At 36.8% G+C, this 10698-nt stretch overlaps 1 protein-coding gene across 1 annotated transcript; it reads left to right on the top strand.

The window, feature by feature from the left end:
- Positions 1 to 504: 504 nt before the first annotated feature.
- On the top strand, positions 505 to 1233 carry LOC145167192 (calcium-binding protein CML38-like). The gene has a single exon (XM_079086305.1). It carries the CDS (start codon positions 612 to 614, stop codon positions 1035 to 1037), a length of 426 nt encoding a protein of 141 aa, XP_078942431.1. The 5' UTR covers positions 505 to 611; the 3' UTR covers positions 1038 to 1233.
- The last annotated feature ends 9465 nt before the right edge of the window (positions 1234 to 10698 follow it).

Here is a 10698-nt window from a genome sequence, read left to right as displayed (position 1 = left end):
AAATCTACTAAACAAAAGTTTCACAACAAAATTATAAATTCAAAGAAATAAAATCAACAATGTAAAAAACTTATAAAGAAATGTCATTTCCGTACCTTTCATTGTAATTTCTGATTCAGCAATTTTTATATTGGATTGATATATAGTTGACCAATATTAAAAATTGAGCATCATTAGTACATGCGGTGTTTTAAATATTTAAGAGATGTACTTTACTCAATTGATGACGGTGCATAATTAAAAAATCGCTTTCAAATTGGTGAAAAATATAAAAACCTCTAAACAAGGGTTATATATCGCACATTTCTAGAAGTAGAAGGTACTAGACTGATATCCTTAAGGGTGCATTTCTTAGATGTTTCCTTTTAAATAAATCCCCCCACTTTGACAATTCGTCATTGCTTAGCCCCTTTCACTTCTATATTTGGGTCAATACGAACCCCGTGTGCGAAACGCGGGTATTTAGTACAGGAATATTTCCTATATATATTTAGAATGACCCTCTAGTCTATTCACAGCTTAGTACGTCTTTCGCTCTTTCTCTAAACTTTCTCTCTTTAGAATATATATATACACAAAGAGTGACAATACACAGATTTTTTTGTACGTTTATGGAAAAATTGCAACAATACACACATGTATTTAGACAACTGGACAAGAACGGAGATGGGAAGCTATCAGCACCGGAGCTCCAAATTTGCATTGGAAAGGTAGGCGGAGAGTTGACATTAGAGGAGGCGGAGATAGCTGCAGCAATGATGGATTCCGATGGAGATGGGTTGTTGAGCATGGAGGATTTGATTAAAGTGGTTGAAGATGCAAACGAAGAGGAAAAGGCTAATGACTTGAAGATGGCTTTCAAGATGTATGAAGAAATGGAGGGGTGTGGATGCATAACTCCAAAAAGCTTGAAAAGGATGCTTAACAAATTGGGAGAGTCGAGAACTGTTGATGATTGCAAGGTGATGATTTCTAAGTTTGATGTTAATGGTGATGGTGTTCTAACTTTTGATGAATTTAGGGAGATGATGTTGTGATGAAGAATTAATACCCATGAGTTGATTCATTGCACGTGTATAATGCTACTATTCCTTTCTGGAACATTCTTTTGTATCGAAACAGTTTCTGGTGTTGTCTGCTTTGTTGTTTATACAGATTGACGCAGACTTCGATCAGTCGATAGTGTTATTTTTTTATTGATTTAAATTATTATTAATAGCTTTTGCATGTAAATCTTCTGTATAAATTTATCGTTTGACGAATTTTTTCATTGCTTAAGCCTTGTAAATACAACCACCAGCTTCAAATTCCACAAAGAAGTGTTTCTATATGATTATGTTTGTGTAAAATTCAATTTAGATTGGTAAAACGGTTATATCAAATTAGAGCGGGAGTATCTAATTTAAACTAATGATGTTGGGTTTCATTGTTTCTAGATTTTTTTTGCATTCGATAATTTGTTTGCTTCTTGATTTATAAGATTTCTTAGTGTAAAACTTGTTGAAGTTGATAAAAAAGACAAAAGTTGCAAGAACATTTTAAAAGAATGTGTACAAAGAATATTCCTTTACATAATAAACACACAAATATCGTTTAACTCCCCGGTACTATTACAATAAAATTGAAATATTTATACACATGAAAAGGTGCAATCATTCATAACAATTGCAACCCGTCAGGAACCATCACACCCGTTCAACTTTGGTGGTTATTTACTATCAATAACTAACAAAATTAACTACCTACCTAATAACTAACTTTAACTTCCAGAATTAACTAACTTCTTGGTAACTAACTAGGAACCATCTTTCAAAACTACCAAACTAACCTTAAGTTTAGCTCACATTTCACATTTCACATTTCATTACATAACCCTAACACTCATCATTATCTTCATTTATTTTTATTGAAAAACCATTGAAATTATCATAATCATAGTCCAAAATCTTTTGATCTGGATTTCGAACTACATAATCACAAACACTGCCTATATGGTGCATATCTCAACTTCCTAAAAACCTAAAATTGTAACATCAAGTTCCAGTTAAGCATCACTTTTGTGTTTATCAATTAAGTCTTTAAGGATGGAAACTTTGGTCACGACGTGACCATGAATGTGTCATGACGTGACGATGCCCACGGAACAACGCACATCTTTTTGGGTGTCACGAAGTGACAACATGTTGGTCACGACATGATAGTCTTGCATGCAAAAACCCTAAATTTGGGGTTTGTGCCCCTATTTAAGGGAAATGAGGGTTAGGGTTTGCAAACCCTCAGCCTCGATCACCTCCTTTCACCCTCAAGAAAACCCTAATCATTCATTGTTGATTGTGAGCTCCTTTTTTAGTGATTTCTAGCCTAGAAGAAGAAGGGAATGAGTTTTGGTGCATCATCTCAGCTAGCAAGCCTCTCCCTCGTCATCTTAAACTGGATTAGGACCCTTGTAAGTCCTCAGAATTCCTGCCTTTTTAGCTCAAGCATGTTAGATCTAGACTTTTGTCAACTTTTCTCAATGTTTGAGGAAGTTTGAATGTTGGAAACTCATAAAGCTGACAACTTTATGAGTTCTTGAGGCTCCTTTGTGATCCTGTGTTCTAGGTTTAGAGTGTTAGTGAGTTATGAGTCCATGCATGAGATCAGATCTCATTTTTCCTTCATTTTGACCTAGCATGTGTCCAAGACATGCATTAGACGTGCATGTCTAAAAAGAAATGATTTTTATGGTGCTTTGGGATGGAGAAAACGTTCTTGAAAGTTTGAGTGCTTGGCTTGAAGGATTAAAAGCTTAAAGCATTAAGTTGTCCAGAGCAATCCTCACGACGTGACGGGTTGGTTTTCACGACGTCACATTGGTCAGCTTCACGATTATTTTGTCCTTACGTTGCCACAACATGACCAAAGGGTGGTCACAACGTGACAACTGGCTGAGTGACCTTTGACTTTAATCGTTGACTTTTTGACCAATTTATCTTTATGTTAATTTGAGGGTTTTTGGCCGCAGTTTGAGATTTGGCCCATGTTTGTTGTATAGGTGACATGTAGTGTCAGTTATTGGATCTATGGTCAGTGTTGTTATCTACTATGCTGTGAGGTGAGTTTTCTCACTATACTTTGTATTGCAGTATGTTTCCTTGTGTGTAGGATGTTTTTATGTTGTATTGTTTTGTTAGACTGCTATGATTACCTGTGCTTGCTTGTTATTGTTTTGGTGCATATGTCGATATAGTGTGGTTGGGTTGAGGCAGTACGACTTTGTGTTATAGGTCAACACACCCGGGACAATCTAGTCTTGTGCTATGGGCCTGGCGACAATCTGGTCTTATGATTATGGGCCTCAGGGCAATCCAGTCTTATGAATATGGGCCCAAGGGCAATCCAGCTTTATATTGTGGGCCCGGTGTGTATGCATTGTATATCTATTGTTGTGTGGGGTATTTTTGGGGAACTCACAAAGCTTTGGCTTATAATTGTAGATTCCAATGTTTTCCGGTACTTCTGATGATCGGGGTAAGGCGAAGGCATGGTCGTACACATCCTCCTGATGATTATGTTTTGAAAGATTATTTTGATACTCGGATTTTTATTGATTTTATTTCAACACAATGCTTGCTTATCTTTATGGTTTTATGAAAATGTCTTTTAAAAATAAAAAAATATCAAGGGTTTTGGGATGTTACAAGTTGGTATTAGAGCCTTAGTTTGAGAGAATTGGATGAAACTTATGTGATTCCTGTAACATCTCGTTTTAAATAGAGTAATTAAATAATAAACATGGGACCCTAAGAAGTAATTTTATTATTATTTCATATTATTGTAGCCCAAAAAATCAATTAATAAATATTGGAATGTTAGTTTCGGGGGTTAAAGAATAATATTGGACTCAATTTGAAAGGATCTTGAATGAATGGGGTTAAAAGAGTAAAATTATGGACCTATGTTGAAAGGATTTGTTGAGTGAGGGGCTGTTGTGTAAATTACGCATTTGATTTGGAAAAGATTCTTGAGCCAGGGTAGAAATGGTAACATTTGGATTAAATGTGAAAGGAAATGGAGATTGAGGGACCAAATATGTTATTATGGGAATTAGTTTAAGGGTCCGGGTATTTAACCCTTCATTCCCGTCACTTGCAACCCTAACCCTAAAATGAATACAGCCGCCACCTTATGTCTCCCACCGGCCACCACCCTCCCTCATCTACCTCCGGCGTCGTTGTCACCCGAATCCACAAAATTCCGATCAGTGAGCGGCCTCAAGCGACTAGGATGGCCGCCTTCTTCTCATTCTCTTTCTCCAGCTGCTATATTGGAGCCTCAGCCACCGCCCTGTCGAGATTTATCGCCACCGTTTGTGGCGCTGTTTCGCCAACACGTTGTCTGCCGTCGCTCGTGAAATCGTCGATGCTATTTCGGCGACCTTGTCATCGAATCCTTTACACAGTAGTTGGTCGCCGACGTTGCTAAGTGTGGGTGTGTGTGCTTCAGTCGTGCCTCGCAAGCTTACGGGTGACTTGGGTTGTTGATTGCGAATAGATGATTGATGGACATGATAGCTCGAAGACAAACCACCATGGCAGTCGGCCATGGTGGCTGCCGCCATCAACGTCGCTGTTGATCTGCTATTTCCGGTGTATGTTGTCGCCAACCGTCACCAGGAGGGTGGCAGGATCCGTTTGCAAGCAAGGAAGCGAGTGGGTGCTTGTTTTGCTGTGTGTGTGTTGTCAATAGTGTGTGTGTTTATTATTGGGATTTAGCAATGTAAATGTAACAAAAAAAATGGAATAATGAAAAGAAGTCATAACCACCACGGTGAGGTGGTGGCTGCCGCCTCCTGCAGCCACCGGCCGCCGGGTCGGGTGGCGGTGTGCTTGCCTCGTTGATTTTCATTCGTTTGGGGTGCTTCAAACCCTAATGGGCCTTGTAAGCCCTAATGGGCCCAATGAAGCGTAATGGGCTTAATGAAAACCCTAATTGACTTAATGATATTCTAGTGGGCCTAATAGGCCCATTAAAGCCCTAATTGACCTAAATCCCAACAAATTGATAAATGGGCTTGTATTTGGGTTGGAAACCCTAATTAAGGTTCGGAAGACCCTAATGCCAATAAAACCCTAATTTGGGGAATTAATCGGGACACACGGGAATTATTTAATAACTGGAGATATTAAATAATAATCAGTGGCAAAAAAAATTAATCTAAGCATATTGGACTTAATGGATTAAGTACTTAGTGGATTAAGTCCTTAATGGGTTAAGTAGGAAACTTAACCCTAATCATCATTTTATGTGAAACCCTAATTTCACTTGGGCCTTAAGTTGGGCCTTTCTATTGGGCTTTGATGATTGGGGTAATAATGGGCCATCCAAGAACAAGCAAATAGGATAAAATAATTTAATGGGCCTAGGGTAAGGCCCATGTAAGGGGTTTGGGCCCAATTTGGAAAATTGGGCCATAGATGGGCCAGAGTTTGGACCTTAATGACTATATGGTGTTGGGCCTAGAGTAAGACCATGAATAGGCTTGGGCCCAATTTGGAAAATTGGGCCATATGTTGGGCTTTGGCCCATTATTTTACTTTTGGGCATTTGTAGTGTGAGTTGGACCTTGGGCTTGGAACCCAATTATTATTTGGGTATTCTTTGATGTTGACAGTTCGAGAATCTGTCACCCAGCAGCTGGAGTTTTATGTGCGGGACTTCAGCAATGCCAGGTGAGTTATCCTCACTATACTAAGGGGTCTAAGGCACCAAGGCCGGCCCATTGGATATGATATCCTAGTAGTTGTATTATGTTGAGTATGAGTTGGTTATGCATGCTAGTTTGATATGCTAGAGGGTAGGTCTGAAGAACTACCTGTGATACTGATTGATTACCTGTATGTGCATTTATTTGTTACATGTCGACATGTTATGTGGGATGGGTTGAGGTTGTACTGTTCCGTGCGGTAGCCAACAAACCCCATAGTATTCCAGATATGAGATGAGGGCCCGGTAGGCATTCCAGACTCATACTGAGGACTCGGGAGCATTCCAGATACGAGCTGAGGACCCGGTAGGCATTCCAGACTCGTACTGAGGGCTCGGTGGCAATCCAGATGTGAGCTGAGGGCCCGGTAGGCATTCCAGACTCACATTATGGGCCCAGGGGTATTCCAGTCTATAAAGTTGTGGACCCGTTACGAGCTGTTCTGTTCAGTTTGTTATGATATGTTATTTTTTCATGTGTTATTGGACTGTATATGTATCGGTATTTTGGGGGTAACTCACTAAGCTTTCGGGCTTACAGTTTCAGTTTATTGTTTCAGGTGCATCAGGGGATCATGGCAAGGCAAAGGCGTGATCGTAGAACTCCTCACTTTTTATAACTTTGTTTCTGGGATACTCTGATATGATACATTTTGAAAACGAGTTTGTAATGTTTAATGGATTGAAACGTTTTTAAAAGTTTAAATTGGCTTGAATTTGCGGGTGTTACAATTACAGACTCAAACAATGGATCTGAAAAGTTTTTTTTATAAATAAATTGTAAATAATCAAAGCAGAGGATGTGATGTTTACAATCAGCCGGAGCTCAAGGAAAAAGTTATTCCCTAAGATACCCACACTTGATTTTTTTTGTATTGGTGTTATGTTAGAAATGCATGCTAGTTTATAAGCTAGGTACCTTCAGGAATTATATGACAGAATTGCCTGATTTATGATGCCTGATAGCCTAGGGGAATTCTTGATATGTTATATGGAACTAACATTATCACTGTAGTTGCTTAGTGTAGGCATCATGTTTGTACATAACTAAGATTTTATAGCCTAAGAATGTTTAATTTAGCATTATTTCATGTTCTTTGTTTGGTTGTGGGCTTAGGGTAGAATCAACTATTCGATTGTCTATCAAATCCATCATTATGTATGATTAGCATATATAAGGCGGTTGTGTTGGGTTTTAGGTACTATAACACTCTTATGGTGCACATACAACCCTAATAGGTTTGGATCTAAGTTTTCTCAAGTTATACATGCAACAAAAATTATCCAAATCATGAACCTATCTAGTATACAAATTTGGTACATGAATCATAAAAATTAGTTAGAAGAATATCTCTTATTTGTAGCTTGTAGTTGTTGGCCTTTCAAGAGCTTAGCACCTCAAGTGTGATGCCTCAAACAAGTCACAAACACCATGAACAAATGGAGGAGTTTGAGAGAGAGAGGTTGGAGCACAAAATCAGTTATAGTTCTTCCTTGAACACTTGGGGTATCGATTTTGGCCTTAAGGGGTTGCATATATAGTGTAGAATCCAAGAGTCACATGTAAACCTAATTCTTACACGTAGGCTTATGATCCATAGCTCATATAGACTAATACTTCATGGACTTTCACATAAGCTTAGCCCATTACAAATTAATCATGAATCATTAGCCCAAACTATATGTCTTACTGATTTACATAATCAGTCCCCGTTAATTTAATTAGTCTCTTTTGATCACTAAATTAATCCCAAATTAATTCTTGATCAATACTAATTAAACAATATGATTTCTCAATTAATATATTATACTTATAATATATTAATAAATCACAAATAACCTCTTTCTAAATTTTCCATCCAATCAGATTGTTCTGGTGAAGGCAGCCCGAAATGGACCATGCTACTCTCGGGTCAAGTACATACCAATTATAGTTATAGGCTTAGACACCTAATCCAACAGTCTCCCACTTGGATAAGTCTAATAACTCTTACTTACAAGTACGACGCCAAAACCCGACTAGCAATCGTAGCTCTCAAAAGTCGTTGTTGAACTCTGATCTTATCACCAACGCGTCCATTAAATAAGGGATCATATATTCCTCCATTCTACATATCATATGAACTGAGACATGGATTATTATCATTCTCTCTGTTCATGTGCTTGCTCTATTTACTTATCAAATCACACACAACAATACGTTTTATAACACCAAGTTACTGGTGTGTTTTCATATTATCAATGTGCAACCGACTTGTAAACTGCAACTCATATCTCTCTATTTCAAGAATAAAAGATATTATCGTCTCACAATCACTCGTGATAATATCCATGAAGTGATTCAGATGAGCATGGGTTTAATCCAATACTCAAATCTTATTACAGGAGTACTCATGAATACTGTAGCAAACTTGTGCTATGTATAACACTTTAGACAATCTACAGACAGATTCATGACAGTCTTGCCTCAATACCTACTTCCAAAGTATGATCGACTGTGGATGTTTGAATAATCTTATTATTCAGGAAGTCAAAACATGCAAAGTGAAACACAAGAATAATCGAATCCAGTATGGTTTCAAAACTTTTGAATATAAATAAAACACCTTTTATTTAATCACCATATTGATTACACATTATTCATTGTATAATGTTTCGATTAATCAACTTAATACTTGAATTGAAACAATAGTTATCCCATGCTCCAAGCATGCACACTACGTTTATCTACGGTCCTTACTTTGTGAAATAGATCAATTGTAAACATTTCCAATGACACTCATTTCACAATTCCAAATCCTCATCGTAAGTGTAAGAATACCAAGTCCTTGCCACTTACTGTAATCTGTTAGATTCTAAGCTTATATGCAGTGATCCTTTTGTAATGACTATGTACACAAGTCACAGAGACTTAGCCAATTACAGAACTTTCCATTGGAGATTGTTACAAGACAATTCCATAGATATGAAGTCTCATATTCAAAGCACACTCCTTTGAACATCCTTCTTGCATAAAAGTCTCTAACTTACTCATAGATTCTTGATATCCAACTCCCATTATGGAAACTTTTCCATATTTGCCACATGACTATCCATTCTTAATAGAATCCTATCTATTCAGAATTATATCAATATGCTCCATTCATTACTATACTTCCAACTGTCCTTAAGCAACCAATCATTGGTAAACCTCAAATTTTCCTTGACAGTTGTTTAATAACTCTAGTCATATCCGGTTCTAGTCTTTTTTCCCTCTTAATGCCCTAGGCATTTGGAAAATTAGAACCCTTGAATATTATAGCATATGCAATCGATCATATATCTAAAGCATATGGGACACGATTCATAATGTCTTACATAAAGACATGATACTGAACCAGCCTCTTAAAATAAAGACATGTTGAATCATTTCAACATAGTATTCATATATCCATGACTAAGTTTGATTAATACTTCAATCTAAACTTCTAGATTTGAAATAAAGTATAAGTATCCTCTCCCATTATTATAGCGAAACAACTTTTCAGATTTTGCAACTTTGAAAATTTGTAACCTTTGTTTCCTATAACTATTGTTGCTAAATTGCAATACTTCTCATAATAATCATGCTCCCACTATCATGATAATTATATTTTTACTAGCATAACACTTATGCTCCCACTAGCATTGACATTTACTCATAAATCAGCTGGACTTCTAGAAATCAATACTTATTGACTTTCTTACCAAAGTTCAGATTTCTGATAGAAGATGCTTCGATAAGACTTTATCTAGGCTTCTCAAAATCATACACCTTACCTTAGATAGCTCATATGTGTGTCTAAACTATTTCAGAACTTACATCAGTAAGTTCTGAATGTTCAAACTATTTGCCATTTCTCATAATTCGAACTATGAAGAGGGATGCCATAATCATAATCGAATTTGAGAATACAATTAACACAACTGCTATATCCTTAAAATCTACTTAGTGAAAGCGTTTCCTCACAATCATTTTCATGAATTGGAGAGAAACCTTATGACACTTAGATTTTATGGTGTATGTGTTCCTATCCATGTGAAACTGTCATTTCCAACCATTATCATTGGACAAGGTCTATGACAAAAACAAATTCATATGGATTGTACTTACTCAATCTTAATTTCTTGCCACTTACTGATCAATGAACTTTCACTGATCAAGTTTCTTTACCTTATGCAACCAATTGAGAACTCACAAAACTCACATGCATAGTCAACTTTTAACTGAATGGGCACAAAAACAAGAATATGTCAACACGATAGGCTACAAACCTCAAGTCGTGTGCTAGTGATAAACGATAGGTTTATTCTTGATTAGCTCTTGAAGCTTTTCAAGGTATTTAAGACTCCCACTGACCTCTTAACACATAAGATTTTCTTGTCAAGAACCATTCCTTGACAAACAAATATTCAAGAGTTAGTGCGGATTCTTATCAAGAATGACACTTCATATAATTGGTCTTAGTTGGTCTTTGTCTTATCTAAGACATCACAACTACCAATATCAAATGTGCATGAGTAAGAAAACGTTTCTACTCCACATTCCATGATGTGTTATAAGCTTACTTAAGATATGTCACTCAAGCAACAATCTCGGAGAATGACTCTAAGACTCGATTTAGGAACGAAGTGTGACTCACCTTTTTCATTTAGCCATTACAACAATTCCCGATTCCTCTTCTTACCTATACAAGTGCACTACGGTGTCCTTAGAGGATCAATTGTGATATGGTTTTCATAATTATTAAGATGATCATAAAACATGATACTTAAGTACTCTCCTTTCCTTTCAGATTGGAAAAACTTTTATCTTTCTGCCTGATTTGATTCTTCTTATTCGTTCTGCCATACATTGAAACCTTTTTCAATGATTCAGAATTACACTTAATCTTGTAAGCATAACCATACTTAGTAAACTTTTAGTAAATCATG

The sequence above is a fragment of the Lactuca virosa genome, chromosome 3, assembly GCF_052849685.1.
Source record: "Lactuca virosa cultivar CGN04683 chromosome 3, Lactuca_virosa_CGN04683_v6, whole genome shotgun sequence".
Taxonomy (NCBI): Eukaryota; Viridiplantae; Streptophyta; class Magnoliopsida; order Asterales; family Asteraceae; genus Lactuca; species Lactuca virosa.
Note: the sequence above shows the minus strand (reverse complement) of the source record. Positions and strands in the feature narration are given on the sequence as shown.